Raw genomic sequence first — 16,994 nt, 5'->3', positions numbered from 1 at the left:
TAATCTATTTTGTTGCATCAGGCTTTCCGTAGTATAGGGGCTACTGCGCATGTGTAGTATTCGCCTGCGCGTTGCTCTGGTGCGAGACATGAGCAGGGCTTGAAATGTTTACCTTATGTTTTGCTTGTAGTATATAGATATCTTCTCAATAGTTCGTTGTCTTTTAATCGCAACTAGAAATAAAATCAAGATGAAAACGAGATTCAATACCGTGGACATTAGGGCAGTCATTGCTGAGATAAATGCCAAGTAAGTTATGACACTTTATGCTAACACCTTGACTGCTATCTGTGATCAAATGAACAGGACTAAAAGTTATGAAACAAATATTCATGTTAATATACTTACTTATTTTGCAGCTACCTTGGCATGAGAGTCAACAATGTCTATGACATCGACACTAAGACGTATCTCATCCGCCTGCAAAAGTAAGGTTCATCCCATGTCAATGTTTGTGCTAAAGGTCCTTTTTGTGTTCTTGATAGAGATATGGCTTTACAAGCTTGGAGGCCTATGCGTCACCTTTGATAAATGCAACGGGATACTTCATTCATAACAATCTACGTGTTTCTGTTTGTCAGGCCTGATACCAAAGCTATTCTCTTGGTTGAGTCCGGAGTTCGCATTCACTCTACAGACTTTGAATGGCCCAAAAATAACATGCCTTCTGGCTTTGCTATGAAGGTAAGGTTCCTCTATTTTTGAAGTCAAACAGAATGTCTCTGTGTTGTCTTGATACATTATTTTGAGTCAAACCATGTCTCCTTTATTGACTGAAGTATTCAGTTTGTTGAGATGGTTTTTTTCCCCTGTTTAGTGCCGAAAGCACCTAAAGTCAAGGCGCTTGACACAGGTGAAGCAGCTTGGAATTGACCGCATTGTTGACATCCAGTTTGGCTCAGACGAGGCTGCTTACCACTTAATCGTGGAACTCTATGACAGGGTATGATTGCACATTTTTCTCTATTTTCTTTCTGTACATAGGCAATGTATTTGTATATCCTTTTTATATTTGTCTAAATGAGTCATGCTTGTGTTTTTGTTATTTGTACCTTTTATTCCTGGTGGGGCCTCTTGGACCAGATCAACTTTGTAAATAAGAAACTGTTCTTAATGTTTTATCTGGAAAAATAAAGGTTAAATAAAATAAATAAAAACAAAGATGTATAAATCTCATAGAAACGTCATGGGTTATACATGAAGCACAATGTCATGATGTGCTAATTTCAGTACCCTTCATTGAAATATAACCTGGTTCACCAAAACCTTATAGGGCAACATAATCTTGGCAGACCATGAATACACCATCCTAAATCTGCTGCGGTTCCGCACTGCTGAGGTGGAGGATGTGAAGATCGCAGTGAGAGAACGGTATCCTGTGGAGAATGCGCGCCCGCCGGAGCCTCTGATCAGCCTGGAGAGGTAATGAGAGGCTCTTGTGGCTGAGGGGACTAATTTGAATCCATACGTTTTCATTAGATTTTCCATCGCACTTTCCAACCCATTTACACAGTGTTCGTGTTCGCACTTGGACATTATTTGTCGTTGCATACAATATATTCATTGTATGCCTGATTGATCTCAGACTCCCTTGTTGCTTTGGACAAACATGTAAATTACTAAATGTGTTATAGTATCCACGGTCTTCATTCCATCGCTTGCAGTCTGTCTGGACGATGTATCAACCACTAGGCTGTTTATGTGGATGTTGTGCCATGATCAAACAACCTTTTTGTCACATAGACTGAGTGAAGTCCTCTCGAAAGCAACCCATGGAGACCAAGTGAAACGGGTCCTTAATCCCCACCTTCGTGAGTAGACTAAAAACACTGTGATTACATCCTCATATCACAATCTTAGAATATCTATGTAACATAAAATAAATCGCAGCCAAATGAGTTGAACTCGATTATTTGTGACTGTTTTATGTCTATTTTATCTGTCCTCAGCCTATGGAGCCACTCTGATAGAGCACTGTTTGATAGAGGTGGGTCTATCAGGGGCAGTGAAAGTGGACAGCCAAGCACACGCTGCTCAAGGTATGAGCTGGTATTCCCAACCAGAAACATTTAAGTTAAGACAACATTTCAGTTAAGACAGGGGTGAAAATGCCATCTGACTTCCATATGTCAAGGCCTTTTTAGGTTTTCTTATGTTTGGCAATTAGTGCATTGTTTGACTGTCCATCATTGCCGGCACATAATAGATCACCCCTAACCAACCCCCCCCCCCCTTTTTTTAATAGCACCTAAGATCCTGGAAGCCCTGCAGATGGCTGAAACGTACATGGAGAAAACTGAAAGCTTCGAAGGGAAAGTAAGACAACCAACTCGTATTGCTCTGTATTGCTGTTTGAAAAGTGCATCCGGTTCCTAAATAACATAGTCTCCTTTTTTTTTTTTTTCAAAGTCTCCTATAACATAGTCTCCTTTTTGATTTAAAATTGAAGGGTTACATCATTCAAAAGAGTGAGAAGAAGCCAAGCTTAGCTGCAGACAAACCCTGCGAAGAACTGCTCACGTAAGCTCAGTTGTGGTTTATATTTGATGTTGAATAATATGCTGTTGGTTTATATGCTGAGTTTACTTAACCTTAGTAATCAAAAAAAGTGAGTAATATTTTCTTCTTGCAGGTATGAAGAGTTTCATCCATTCCTATTTGCTCAGAATGCAAAGGGCCCACATTTGGAGTTTGACACATTTGACAAGGTATGTATGCAATATTTGACGTTGTTGTCTTATTTTTGTCTTGAAATTATTTGAAAAATGTACTTCATATGGAGACGAAGTAAGGTAGTTGTATACATATCAGTATACATAGTAATGGTACATTGTAGTATTTATCTGTCGAATACGAAAATATTACAACCTGCTTTAGAGACTAAAGTGGCCTGATATTCTTCCCCAACAGGCAGTGGATGAGTTCTACTCTAAGATGGAGGGCCAGAGGATCGACATGAAGGCCCTGCACCAGGAGAAGCAGGCCATGAAGAAGCTGGACAACGTTAAGAAGGACCATGAGCACAGGCTGGTGGCTCTGCACCAAGCCCAGGTCAGTCAACACGTGCCCTGCCCTGTTAACCGACTCCGACGCACCGACTCCTAGAATGTCATGTTCTACAACATCACTCATAGAGATCATAATGTTAACGGAAGTTTATAAATAAATACGTTTGTTAGATTGATATCAATGTTGATGACACTAATGCCAAGTGGAGCATCCACCCTTGTGGCCAATTGTTCCAACTTAAAATTATTCCACATGTGTATTTTGTAATGTCTGTCCCAACTAGCAACAGAAAACCCTGTTATGCTCCCCACAAGCTCATCTGCGTATCCACTCGGTGTGCTGCAGGAGGTGGACAGGGTGAAGGGGGAGCTGGTGGAGATGAACCTGGCGGTGGTGGAGCGGGCCCTCCAGGTAGTCCGCAGCGCCCTGGCCAACCAGGTGGACTGGGCCGAGATCGGCCTCATCGTCAAGGAGGCCCAGGAGGCTGGGGACCCCGTGGCCTGTGCCATCAAGGAGCTGAAGCTGCAGACCAACCACATCACCATGCTGTTGAAGTAAGACCGTTTTCCCGCACGCGTGTGCCGGTTTGGCTCGACTCGGGTTTGACAGCACGGCTGGGGTCTGCGTCCCCATTACAACAGGGCTACCCGCTTGAATGTGTTTCTTTAACCGATCAAGCGTTTGTCTTGAGTAGATGAAGTTTAAAAGCAGCGCCCTCTTTAGTTAAATTTACATCCGGGCTTTATAACATTTTTTGGTAGTTGTCCCATGGATTTTCAGGCTGTTTTTACCTTTATTTTCTTGGCGTCTACCGCTTATTGCTTCAGCTTTATATAATATAATTTATGATTTGTAAGTAATCCCAATTCATTTTGAATTGAGTCAATCAGAAAAGTTTGTAGTATAAGCTGTTGGTTGACGGTGCTCTTTAAAGTTCCAGATGAGCCCCATTGTTTCGTATGTATGTATGTATGTATGTATGTATGTATGTATGTATGTATGTATGTATGTATGTATGTATGTATGTATGTATACACATACATACATGTATATGTGTTGGTTTCCCTTTCATTTGTTTCTGTGTGGGTCAATGTGTTGATTAGTCATTAGTCATAGTCAAGGCTAGTGGGAGACCAGTTGCCACCACAATCGTAGCAACATAGATTTGAGTTGTCATAACTAATACGTTGTGTGTATTTAATACAATTATCTGTTAATGATTTGTTCAACTACATTTGTATGTGTATTTAGGTTATTAGAAAGGGAAGTGGGCAATTGCATTTTCCTGAAAGTGAACCGCATATTGTATCACTGCTAGTTGTATAATATACCCACCCCTCGCCTCATTCCCTGTAAGGAACCCCTATGTTGTGGAAGACGACCAAGAGGCAGACGAGGAGGAGGAAGAGGTGGCAGAGAAGAAGGTCCAGAAGGGGAAGAAGAACAAGAGGGACAAAGGGCCGGCCACCAAGCTACAGAAGGACAAGCCCATGCTGGTGGACGTGGACCTCAGCCTGTCGGCCTACGCCAACGCTAAGAAGTATGTCTGGACGCGGACGTCGTCATGGCAACCACGCGGATCGCGTGAGGGATGGAGGAGGGAATGAATGTCTTTTTTGTCCCGTTTTCAGGTATTACGACCACAAAAGGACGGCAGCGAAGAAGGAGCAGAAAACGGTTGAGGCAGCAGAAAAGGTGAATGATGTCAAACAAATGGAAGGCAATGTTTTTACAATTCATGTACACTTCTTATCATTTAAAATGTTGTTGAATGTTTGAGATTCGACGAATACCTTATGGTATTGTTCTTTTTTCTGTTTGAAGGCTTTTAAATCAGCAGAAAAAAAGACCAAGAAGACCCTCAAGGAGGTCCAGACGGTGACCACCATTCAGAAAGCCAGGAAGGTCTACTGGTGAGCTCACGTTGACGACAAAATGAGGGAGAGGATCGAGTTAGGCTGGGGGCTCTTTTGGTTGAATCGTTCGTCCTGCCTGTTCTCTTCTAAGGTTCGAGAAGTTCCTGTGGTTCATCAGCTCTGAGAACTACCTGGTGATCGCAGGAAGAGACCAGCAGCAGAACGAGATGATCGTCAAACGCTACCTGAGGGCTGGTATGAAATGCCCCAGACTCTTAATCATTATTAATGCAAATATCTCTATGGGATAAACCCAACGGCAAACATGGACCTTCTTCTGTTGCTAGGTGACATCTATGTTCATGCTGATCTCCATGGAGCAACGAGCTGTGTCATCAAAAATCCATCAGGTAGACCCGCCCTTTCAGAGCTCCCTTTCAAAAAAATTGCTATGTTACTCTTCCTGATTGGCTGAAATTGTGCTTAATGATATCATTAGCCATTTAAATTTGGGAATAAAAATAATAATCTTTAATTTGTAGTGTCCAATTTTAGTATTCCTTCTTCTTCAAAAAAAAAAAGCTTTCTGTAACTTCCTTATACTTTATTTGTTGTACTCATATTTACTTCTTCCACCATTTTCCTCCGTGCTCCAGGGATTCCTATCCCCCCTCGTAGCCTGACGGAGGCTGGGACTATGGCTGTGTGCTACAGCGCCGCCTGGGACGCCAAGGTCATCACCAGCGCCTGGTGGGTCCACCACCACCAGGTGAGACCCCCTCCTTCACTACGGTTGTAGCGTTGAGGTCATTTGGGGTTTGGTTATGTCAGGCTGCTTTTAAAGGACACTATTTCACCACCAGGTTTAAGTGTGACTAGCTCTTACAAGCCACTTCAAAGCGTGTGTCGACCTAGATGTATGATTGTTGCTGCAGTCCAAGGGGTTGGCTGGTAGACCGATCCATCGAGCAGTGGATACTCCCACATGTTGAGTGTGATGGTTAATCACACTCGCACCTGCTGGTAAATTAGGGGGCTCTTTAAGGAGATGCATACATGTTGTTTTTCACTTTTAATTGGTAATCACTAAGTTTGAGGCCTGACTCTTTGTATTGCGAGGCGTTTGAGTTGATGTATAGATGGGTTCTAGGTTTCAACGTATAGCTGCTCCAGATGCACATACAGTATCAAACAGTGTTAGTATGGCACTGCTCATAATATCCTTTTTTCTTACCATCTTACGGCGGGCAGGTCTCCAAAACGGCTCCCACTGGAGAGTATCTGACTACTGGAAGTTTTATGATCAGAGGTATATGTCAGGCAATCTCTTCATCTCTATCTATACTTCTAATATACACTTCTAGTGAAGGGGGAAAGTGAGGCTCAACATGTGTTCATCCACAGGGAAGAAGAACTACATGCCACCGTCATATTTAATGATGGGCTTCAGCTTCGTCTTCAAGGTAAATCCCGCCTGCAAGCACAAAGAATATTCTGTGTGTGTGTGTGTGTGTGACTACTCTCTCTGTGTCTTTTCTCTTTGTGTCTATTCTCTCTGTGTATTTTCTCTTTTTGTATATTCTCTCTGTCTATTCTGTGTTTATATTATCTGTGTCTATTCAGTGTGTTTCTATTCCGTGTCTGTTCTCTGTGTGTTTATTGTCTCTCTGTTGGTCTATTCTCTCAGTGTCTATTCTCTCTTTGTCTATTCTCTCTGTGTTTCTATTCTCTCTGTCCATTCTCTCTCTGTGTTTCTATTCTCTCTGTCCATTCTCTCTCTGTGGTTCTATTCTCTCTGTCCATTATCTCTCTGTGGTTCTATTCTCTCTGTCCATTCTCTCTCTGTGTTTCTATTCTCTCTGTCCATTCTCTCTCTGTGGTTCTATTCTCTCTGTCCATTCTCTCTCTGTGGTTCTATTCTCTGTTTATTCTCTCTGTGGATCTATTCTTGCTGTCCATTCTCTGCCAACTGCTGCACAAGCCCCATCAGAACCCATGTCTCCGTGCCCCTCTTGTGCAGGTGGACGAGCAGAGTGTCTTCAGGCACCGAGGGGAGAGGAAGGTGAAGACCGTCGAGGAGGACATGGAGGCGGAGACGTCCAGTGCAGCGGAACTGCTAGAGGATGGGGAGGAGTTGATCGGTAAGGGCCACAACCAGGGGCAACGCAGGGGTCCCCAAAGCTCTCTGGTTCCTAGCATAGCGATACGGGGGCCTTAGCCAAGGAGTTGGACTCTTATTGACCCTCTGTTGTAGATAATGTTAATTCACTTTTTCTTGTACTATTACTGTCTTTTAACCTTTGCCTTTTTATTTGATATTGTATCTTCTATCTTTCATTTTATCTAACTCTTACAATGCCACTGGGAAACCAATTTTCTTCGGGATCAATGAAATGTTAAGTAATTAAGAAACGGGCACAGATTTCCCCCATGAACTCATCATAAGTTGTCTCTGCTCCTTGCCTCTTTCTAGGGGACGACAGCAGCAACGAAGGAGAGGGGGAGGAGGGAGGAGAAGGAGAGAAGATGGGAGAGGCAGCTCCCAAAGAGCTTCCACTTATCCCTGAGGAGGAGAAGGAGGGCGTCAAGGAGGAGGAGGAGGGGGAGGAGGAAGAAGAGGAGGAGGAGGAGGGGGAGGGAGTAGTGGAAGTCGAGGAGAATGAAGACGACATCTGCTTTCCAGACACCACCATATCTCTCTCCCACTTACAGCCTGGCAGGTGCGCTTCACTGGTGTAGCTTAGGCCCAATCCTATTTCTACCCCTTCCCCCTTCCCCTTCCCCTTACCCCTTACCCCTTAAAAACAAGGGGGAGGGGTAAGGGGAAGGGGTAAGGGGTAGAAATGGGATTGGGCCTTAGTCTCAACGTGGGGAAATGTAATGTAAAATGCATCTTTGTACAAAGTACACCCAAACCAGGTGGCTAGCCCCTACCAGCTATTTAAGTAGAGGGAATTATACTGTACTTTATCTATCACTAATGGGTTATAAGGGTGTCGAAGCCGAGAGTAATGACATTTTTTCCCTTTTGGATATCATTTTGTCTTAACATATTTGTTATGCTTTGTCCCTGCCAGGCCTGCTGCTCTTGCCATTTTCCCAAAGGAAGAGACCATCCAGGTGATTGGTGACCTTTCATCTCAGTCATAAATCCCTAAACGTTCATTTATACCTAACATAATATAAAATATTGCATTAGATGGCACCGTAACAGTAGCATGAGTTTTTTTCTACTGCCTTTAACTAACCACTAACCTTATTGGGCTGGAACCCTATTTTTAGGACAGATTAATGCATCCAAGACTTTAATCTGCTTCCACAATACACATCATTGAGTTTGATTAGTGGTAAATGGCTTATGTGTTGTTTGAATCTTTACTCTCTTTGTGTGCATGTATCATATTTTTATGAGACCGTTCAAATCTTTTCAATTATGTTTTAGTCAATCTACCATCAAATCTATCTTTTTATAAGTCAGTTGTCTCCCGCGACCTAATAATGTGCACATCAGGCGACATTGAGTGGGGTCCCGACCCCAAGGTTAGGAACCACTGGTCTAAATGTTTGTCTCCAGGTTGATGCGGATGCCATGGGGAGAAAGCACATGACCGCCAAGCAGAGAAGGTGAGCTATTGGAACGCAAACAAGACACCGAACACGGCCAATTAACCATGATGCATAAACACTGACCATTCCTGACCAACTCCTACAATCAGGCTTTACTCCAGAAATATTGTTGGTGGGTGGTTGGTTGTCAGAATGTATAAGGCGACATGTTTATGAACATGTCTTTGGTCAGATTTGCGTATAGAAACAGTGGTTTATGAAACGGCTCATTAGGTTGTTTTTGTTTCCTCTCTGTTTGCCATCAGGGAAGAGAAGAAGAAGAAGCAGAAGGAGGGTGAGGCTAAGGGCGAGGAGGAGGAGAAGAAGACGGACAGTTTGCCTGCTGTCCGGGCCACCAGCCAGGAGAACAAGGGAGGAGGAGGAGCTACAGCAATCACCCAGGAACCCCCCAAGAGGGGTCAAAAGGTCAGAGCGAAACATTAAGTTCCGGTGAAGAGAGTACGTAGAGCGGAACGTACGATTCAAGGTTGTGTGGTTTCTTGTCGCGAGTACTGTGTCTTTCCTATTTTTTTTCCAGATGACAGTGGAATGATACTATTGAAAGTAACAATTGTTTTACCCCCTCCCTTGTGTCATGCATTTTTAGAACAAGCTTAAGAAGATCAAGGATAAGTACCGGGACCAGGATGAAGAGGACAAGGAGCTGATGATGAAGCTGCTGGGGGTGAGAGCCACACCCAAACAGTGCATATACACCAGGGTTTCCCACAGCACTTTACAGCTTAGGAGGCCACCCAAGCAACACACGCCTGCCGCCTAAACTAAGACGACCCCACCCAATCTCCTTAACCTACACATTTTCTGCGGGAAACCCTTATTTACAAATTTAGCTACACGTTATCATTTTAAGTTAACATAAAACCCTTCATCCTTTGTACGGACAAAATATTTCTAAATTGTTAACATGTTATAACAGCAGTCCCAAAAAGTGGCTGAAGCCTGGAACAGTCCCAGGTTCACGTCGACGGCGACATGTGTTAACGTAACCACTTTGGGTCGTCGGTAGTCCGCTGGCTCCGCCAAGGAGGAGAAGGAGAAGGGGAAGAAGGGCAAGAAGGGGAAAGAGGAGCCGGTCAAAAGAGGACCCCAGAAACCCCGCGTGGCGGCGCCCCCAGTGAGGATAGAGGTGTGTGCTGAGGGGGAGGACCCAGGAGAGCCCGCCGAACCAGAGGACAAGGTGAGGGACGACCCCCGGCCCCTTGAGGATCCTCGACTCAAGTAAAGGGGACATACGTGACCACCCGGTGTGAGGGTGATTAACCATCACAAGCCCTTCTGAAGATCGGCCTCTTCTGACATCACAAGTGGGCGTGTGTGCTGGATAGATCGGCCTACCAGCCCACCCATTGGACTGTAGCAAACGTTGCTCATCTACCCGTCATCTCGGTGGACAACACGCCCACTTGTGATGTCAGAGGAGGCGGATTTTCAAATGGCTTGTAGCGGCTTATCGCACTCACACCAGGTGGTGTAATATGTCACCTTTTAAAATGTGTTGAATGCTTTCAACGACATTCAGAGTAAAGTTCTGCTTTCCATATGAGAATTAAAAGATTTGTGTGGTGACGTTCTTGCAGGACGATGAGGTGGACCAGGATAACCCTGGAGCAGAGGTGGGTTTCCCCTCAGTTTCCTGTACTTAAGTCAAACCCACAGAAAGCATGACGTACTCACGGTTGATATCCCTGTACTCTGCATAAATGGGAAATGTTTATTGTAGTCGCGTAGATCGATCTTCATGCAAAGCTGTCTGGTGTCTTCTCTGACTGTGTGTGTGTACTTGTTTGGTGTGTGACCAGGAAGCAGAGAACCTCCTCACCTCTCTGACTGGCCAGCCCCATGCAGAGGACGTGCTGCTGTTTGCCGTGCCCGTCTGTGCACCCTACACCGCCCTCTCCAACTACAAGTATGTCGTACTCTACCGGACGACACTTGAGCATACGGAGAGATGTTCACATTTATTTTATAATCCTTTGGTGGTTTGTCTGCAGGCATAAGGTGAAATTGACGCCAGGCGCTCAAAAGAAGGGCAAAGGTAGGGATCAGTTCTTTGTTGTTTCTGAATGATTTTTGGACTTTGAGTGCAATATATAAATTACAACCCCTTGGATGCGGTGATCTTTCAGCTGCGCGCACTGCAGTCCTCAGCTTCATGAAAGCCAGGGAGGTCACAGTGAGAGAGAAGGACCTGTTCCGCAGCGTCAAGGTTGGTTTGAAGACTACTTCCAGTTTTAAACATAAAAAATAATAATATTCTAAACACTCGCTAAAAGGATTTTACTTTAAGCCCTTTTTCTTGAACAGGAATAGACAGATTGCAGGTCTTTACAGTATATGCCAGTTTGCTCTTTGTTGTATTTACACTCCTTTTTAATTAAGAGGAAACTTTAGTGGTCTCTAAGTAAGGGTTCATCTTGTAACCGGGATACTGTGTGTTGCAGGATACGGACCTGTCGAGGAACATGCCTGGCAAAGTTAAAGTATCTGCACCAAACCTACTGGCGGCCAAGAGGAAATGAGAATCAAAAGGAGAATTTTGATCAGTTTGAGCCTTGAGTATTTTAATTGTAATTTATAGAGGATAGATAAACAGACTGGTTGGTTTCTTTTAGACCCCGAGGGTCAGCTTTCATTTTTTTTTTTATCTGATATGGAATGTGTGTTCTTTTCAAATAAAAACATGCATAAATTAACAATACAAAATCGTTTGAGTTTATTTTTTTCTCGACTACAACATTTTAAATAGGTTTTATACAATGTGTTCTGCATTGTAGTTATGATACCAAAGGGAGAACCGAGGAAGTTTCAGTGCAACATGGCCCAACGTAAACTACCTACCAAGCTACATAATTCCCAGATGAAATGCTACAAGAGTCTTTTGAAAACAAGTTAAGGGATTAAGCTGTATTCAATAACTTCTAAGATGGCAAAATGCCTTTTAAACACAAGCACAAACCACATTGCAAAATAATATAAATTACAATATATACAAGATTAACATGCTCAGTACTTTACTGTCACCAAAAAGCAATATTATTGCAATTATTGATCACAATTTTAGCTTTAAAGGGACGCTTCATTCTGAATAACAGTTGAAACCATTAATTTAAATCTCGACCATCGCAATGCAAATACTTTTACAAACTGCATTGACGGTCTCTGAAGCACATCGAATAGCCAGCGGTCTATGGGTGCCTCAAGGATTGTTACAGCCAATTTTTGAGGGATAGAATTATCGAATTTGGTATGTGCCCCACTGGTGTGGAAGTAAGTACATGCTATGGCAGGCATTTATGGGTATGCGCACAGAATTGCAATCTTTATCAGATGTGGAGGGGTGGCTGGGCTATGAGCCGGGGGTGTTCACACGGCCCACTCTCTGCTGGAGGCTGTGCAGCAGGTGCTTGGGCAGGCAGTCCCAGGAGCCGGCCAGACGCTCCCTGTGCGTGAGAGCCACCTGCATGCAGTACCTGGAGGACATACGGACGGACGCACCTCTTGTAAGGAGACGTGTTGATTGACTGATGTTTTTGGAGTTTATAATAAAACCAAGTTTGCAGTTGACATTAATAACATCAAACATAAGGTTGACAGCCTGGGGAGGAGACCTCTGGGAAGACCCAGGACTGGGTGGAGAGATTATGTCTCAACAACACTGGTCTGGGAACGCCGTGGGATTCCCCAGTCAGAGCTGGTCAATGTGGCCCCGGGAAAGGGAAGTCTGGGGTCCCCTGCTAGAGCTGCTACGCGACCCCGGATAAGCGGTTTTGAAGATTATGAGGATGACGTAAATAGCCCAAAGAAAGGGACGAAAATCAACTCACCGAAGAAGCGATTTTGGTTGCACGTTGAAGATCAGCAGCTCATTGCTGTGGGCCTGTTTGATTGAAACACATACCGTTATAAAAGGGACTATGTCCGACGGATTTCATGTGGCGTTAGGCAGAATGTTCAGCTCAACTCACAGCTCTTTGATGCGATAGCAGGTTGTTAGCACAGCCTCCGAACACAAACACCTCCCCGTCTGCACCCGAACACGCCGTGTGCCAAAGCCTGGGCGATGCAGAGACACATCAACACGATGGATCATACAGGCACACCAATACAATCACCACATCCCAATATCTATAAATTGTCTAAAAAGATGAATTGGACAATTCATTGAAATGCATTAGAGCAAAACTGAAATACATCCAATACAAAACTAACACTTATATACAGTTTGACAGACCCAAAAGCAATACCCATTATCTCCCATCTACAAGTCGGTCGAAACCCAGGAACAAAAAGTGTATAGTATAATCAGAAAACCTGCCCTTGTCAAACATCCTTTCCGTCTCACATGCTGTATCCACACACAAACCGACACACCCCCAGAAGCTCACCTGGGGCTCTCTGTGTGACTGTGTGTGAAAGGCTTCCACTCGTTCTTACTGGCACAGTAAAGCCATCCGTCACCTGGGGAATACACGTGGGTTAGTATCTCTAGGGAGTACAGCCAGTAGGAAGCTATATATACACAAGCAGCTCCTTAGTAAAGGCTTAGTTATGGTTCCAGGTCGACGAAATGCAAGGGCGTTTACGGACCAATTACACCCTTGCAGATCTTCCCTGCGTCCAACACAAGGGCCTGACGCGCGCCTCCCAAAAATTGTAACCTTGAGTCGATGCGATGCAGCAGCGAGGGCTCCGATTGGTCCGCTCACTAAAACCCGACGCAGAACCAAAAACAGGTTCACGACTGCGCCGGAGCGCCTGCGTAGTCACTGCGGCGCGTCGACGTGGAACCATAACCGTGCCTTTAGGTCGTCCACCTCGGGGGGACAAATCTCGTTCTCCGGGCTCTGACTCACTCAGTGTCTCCCTCTCCGTGGTGAAGCCCCCAAAGAGGAAGACGTGATCTTCTGACACGGGGGTGAAGGAGTGCCAGGACCGCCCCGAAGGACCCCCGGCGGGAACACTCCTGTGAGGTCACAGGAAGCAGACGAGGGAACAGGACGTGGGTCACTTTTCATGGTTTTAGCATATAATAATAATAAAAAAATAAAATAAACCCTGAACTCATAAAGGGCCAGTCTGGCTGATTTTTCTGCTGACACGCAGCAAAGCACAAACGTAAAGTGCATCTGCCCATCAAGCCAATCCCATGTTATTCAATGAGCCACACCAACTGCAGAGCTTGGATTTTTCGGCTCGGGTTTCCATTTATTCCGCCTGGCATTTATAATGTTCTCTTTTTCCGCTGATTGCTTACATCTCGTGCCACTCCCAGGAGTCCATTTCGATGTAGTACAGGTCGTTTAGTCTGAAGTTCTGTGGACATGAAACACGCGTCACCGTCCATACAGCAGCTAAACGAGCATTCATATTCATAAATCAAACCGACTATTTTGTACCTTGTATCGTCCTCCAAACACGTAGCCTCTGTTGCCCACCGTGGCACAGGCGTGGGCGGCCCTGGGAGACGGGGTGTTACCCTATGGGGGCAGAGGGGAGGGAGAGAGTTCAAAGAGCGGCATTTCAAATATACAACTTTGGTTACCCCCAGATTCCAGGAATGGTTTCAGGTGGATGTAAAATGTTAGGCCGACTGCAAAACTATCTACATGGGTCTGTCGGAATGACCGACCCTCATCCAAATTTTTTTAATTCTCCAGAGGTTTAGAAGCATTCTGGGAATTGTGGGGGCCTACGGCTCTTGAGAGATTAAGTATAGTCATGAAGACTGTGTGCACGTTAAAAGGTGTTCACCTTAGTTATGGGCTGGCTCCACGTGGACGTCTCCAGGTCCAGAATGTGGATGTGGTTATTCCAGCCTCGACTGGGGCTGTTCCACTAAAAAAAGCACAGAAATTTTAAAGCAAAAGTATGACCATGTTGGTATACTGTTTTTTAATTGAAGCATTTTTTTTTTTATCTTTGTATTTTTTTTTTATACAAAACATAGAACATGGTAATGTGTCAAACACTCACCCCCAATGACGAGGATACATCATATTCAAATGTTCCCCGATGCTGTCCTTGTGGTGCATAACCATAACCTCCGAAAAATATCAGCCTGTAAAATTCATGAGAAATTAAAAGAAATTCATTCTGAGACAGGGTTTCCAGCTCCCTGGCCGACACTTCAATTTAACTTCAGCACAGGTGTGTTGCATCAACGCTGATCAGCAGGTGATTCAGTAAGCATAATCTGCCAACAACAGGTAACGCACGCAATAGCATACGTTTACATGTGTTATTTAACCTAGAGAAGGAGGCGTCTTTTGCAAACTAACCTAAAATAGATTTTTTTGTTCAAGTGAACGCCGGGTTTCAGCTCGAATTCGAACAAAAATAGGATTGGGCTGAGAGTTCTTGGAAGGAGGGGCTGCATTGTGTGTGAGAGCTATAATGAGCGATGTTGTATAGGAAATGCGACACAAACCCTGGCATACGAGAAGTGTCCAAATGGCATAGAATGCTGTGTTGATGATCATACAAGACATATAACCCAAAAAAACTGCTTTGGGTTCACAGCCCCTTTAACGAATAAAAACAACACTGATCCCAGTCTCCAGTTCATACTTGTTCTTCTGGACCCAGCAACCCAGCTTATCCTTGCAAGACGGAGGGACTCCCTTCAGATCCTTCATTTCCTCCCAGATGAGGTGGGAGGCTCTAAGGTTCAGACAGAAGATCTGCACAGGAGGACATTACAGAATAGTAATATATTAGTAAGACAAGAGGTAGCACTGAATACAAGGCGTTAGGCTGAGTTACCAACAGCCCTGTCCTTTATTCCAGTTGGCTCAACAAGCAGTTCTATAAATCTGTATATTGTACCGAGACAGTAACACAGGGATAACATAGAGACAGTACCCTGTTGATGTTTCCCCTGGCATAGTGCCCTGCGAACAGATAGAGGACTCCGTTCACACACACCCCGCAGCTGCCAGACATCGACGTGAAGAGGTTACCTCCAGTTATACGCTTTGTCCTGTAAACAGATTATTCTTTTCAATAACAGCCATTTCTGTTCTGTATCCATTTGGATTGCAAGGTTAGGAATTTATTTTTATTTTACCATACTCCGGTCTCCATGTTGTATTCCCAGAGCTCATTTCTTGGCAAGTACAGGTCAAAGAATCCATGGTTGACAGCATTCTTGTTTGACCAAAAAGAATGATACATCATAACTATTCGAAAGTGGCTGCCAACGAGCAATATAGCTACATATGTCAAACAATAGTATGCAAATATAGGAAACTTACCTTGTAGCCACCCCAAACATACATGCAGTTTCTATCTACTACTGCTATATGGCCACTGCGTTCTGGAGGAGTGTCGACCTCAAAGTTCTCTGACTGTTCAGTTACAAGGGGATCATCGTCTTCTTCTTCAACGTCATCATCTTCTTCATCATCATCGACGTCATTTTCTACAATCCAATCAAATTCCTCATCTCCCTCCGATTCCTCATCTTCCTCCTCTCTTGCAGGCAAATCTTCGCCCATTTCCTCGTCCATCTCGGTCTTAAGTTGCGGGTTCAACAACTATGACTTGTGATTCCTTACTGGTCCGAAAGAAAAGGGTTTCGAACGGGTCAGGACACCCACTCGTGGGCGTCTATAAATGACGGAGCCACCTAGATAAGAAGGATAAAGAACAAAGACAAATTTTCTATGAGGTCCAATCTGCCATCTGGCTATAAATACTCAATATTTTTGCCCCAACTATTTGCACATTTCCTTGTTTACGGAATAATGAACGCATGATTAACAGTTCACGAAGGAATTGCGTTTATCCAGACAGGATATTTATGTAGTTTTCATAAATATCCTGTCTGGCTAGTAAGGCAAGTTAGATAATTAGTATGAGCAGCTGTCCATCTGCGAACATACCATGGTTTATTATTTCAAAGCAAGCAAAGCATCCGTTTCAGGCTGACACGTTTGCCATTACATTAATACTGCACTGAATTGTATGAACTGCATTGTATGAACAATGTTCTATTAATAAACATTTTAAACGAATAGGCTTACCTTAGAAATATTTGTTTTTCTCTTCAATTTTCAATAGCAACACGCCATAAATGTGAGGTCGAGAAATTCCGGGGGCACGACCGGAAGTTGTAAACACGGACCCTCTTAATACGCCATTTTTGAAAGGTCAAAGCAAAAATTACCTTTCGGTCGTTCGGTATTATTTTCCACCGTCCAATATAACATGTTAGTAAGTAGACCAACTTAATTCTAACAGAATGAATCGGCTATTATAAACACTAATTCTTTCAACAAAAATGTATGCCAGTAGGCGGCGCCCATATCGTAAATTTTTTCGAATCGCGGTCGGGGCGGGGCCAGAGTGGTTGCGTCTGTGTCAATATACGTGTTGTGTGTACATTTTATTTAGAACTATGAGAACTGGCTGTTATAACAAGGGAAAACAATGAGCCTTATTATTGATGTTCCTCAAAGGTCATTAAATATACATTCTAAAATACGTTTTTAAAAAGATTAC

General features: G+C 43.9%; 2 protein-coding genes across 2 annotated transcripts; one reads left to right on the top strand and one right to left on the bottom strand.

Annotated features, from left to right (window-relative positions):
• The first annotated feature begins 39 nt into the window (after positions 1-39).
• nemf (nuclear export mediator factor) lies at positions 40-11,190 on the top strand. The gene is made up of 32 exons (XM_030355989.1): positions 40-249; positions 360-428; positions 582-684; positions 818-943; positions 1,274-1,422; positions 1,744-1,811; positions 1,950-2,039; positions 2,246-2,316; positions 2,450-2,520; positions 2,633-2,708; positions 2,911-3,051; positions 3,355-3,563; positions 4,367-4,549; positions 4,641-4,704; positions 4,834-4,922; positions 5,017-5,120; positions 5,213-5,275; positions 5,522-5,634; positions 6,117-6,174; positions 6,270-6,328; positions 6,886-7,006; positions 7,339-7,585; positions 7,943-7,985; positions 8,440-8,489; positions 8,738-8,897; positions 9,079-9,156; positions 9,499-9,669; positions 10,070-10,105; positions 10,292-10,398; positions 10,484-10,527; positions 10,619-10,698; positions 10,934-11,190. The coding sequence occupies exons 1-32, from the start codon at positions 191-193 to the stop codon at positions 11,009-11,011; spliced, it is 3,180 nt and encodes a 1,059-aa protein (XP_030211849.1). The 5' UTR covers positions 40-190; the 3' UTR covers positions 11,012-11,190.
• On the bottom strand, positions 11,182-16,820 carry klhdc2 (kelch domain containing 2). The gene is made up of 14 exons (XM_030355994.1): positions 16,517-16,820; positions 15,746-16,119; positions 15,559-15,638; positions 15,354-15,471; positions 15,060-15,172; positions 14,466-14,550; positions 14,244-14,327; positions 13,889-13,969; positions 13,747-13,805; positions 13,346-13,455; positions 12,878-12,950; positions 12,458-12,545; positions 12,317-12,369; positions 11,182-11,962 (listed from the first exon to the last, which is right to left on the bottom strand). The coding sequence occupies exons 2-14, from the start codon at positions 15,998-16,000 to the stop codon at positions 11,839-11,841; spliced, it is 1,323 nt and encodes a 440-aa protein (XP_030211854.1). The 5' UTR covers positions 16,001-16,119; positions 16,517-16,820; the 3' UTR covers positions 11,182-11,838.
• Between the last annotated feature and the right edge of the window lie 174 nt (positions 16,821-16,994).

The sequence above is a fragment of the Gadus morhua genome, chromosome 5 (assembly GCF_902167405.1).
Source record: "Gadus morhua chromosome 5, gadMor3.0, whole genome shotgun sequence".
NCBI classification, from domain to species: Eukaryota; Metazoa; Chordata; class Actinopteri; order Gadiformes; family Gadidae; genus Gadus; species Gadus morhua.
The sequence above is the reverse complement of the archived record's forward strand: the minus strand, read 5'-3'. Positions and strand labels throughout refer to the sequence as shown.

Excerpts from the sequence above, each read along its gene's own strand:
- nemf (XM_030355989.1), top strand. The coding sequence starts at position 191 with ATGAAAACGAGATTCAATACCGTGGACATTAGGGCAGTCATTGCTGAG. Across the intron at positions 685-817 it reads CTTCTGGCTTTGCTATGAAG|TGCCGAAAGCACCTAAAGTC; the intron begins GTAAGGTTCCTC and ends TCCCCTGTTTAG. Across the intron at positions 2,521-2,632 it reads CCCTGCGAAGAACTGCTCAC|GTATGAAGAGTTTCATCCAT; the intron begins GTAAGCTCAGTT and ends TTCTTCTTGCAG.
- klhdc2 (XM_030355994.1), bottom strand. The coding sequence starts at position 16,000 with ATGGACGAGGAAATGGGCGAAGATTTGCCTGCAAGAGAGGAGGAAGAT. Across the intron at positions 15,639-15,745 it reads ATGTTTGGGGTGGCTACAAG|AATGCTGTCAACCATGGATT; the intron begins GTAAGTTTCCTA and ends TGGTCAAACAAG. Across the intron at positions 13,456-13,746 it reads TCCTGGGAGTGGCACGAGAT|GAGTGTTCCCGCCGGGGGTC; the intron begins GTAAGCAATCAG and ends GTGACCTCACAG.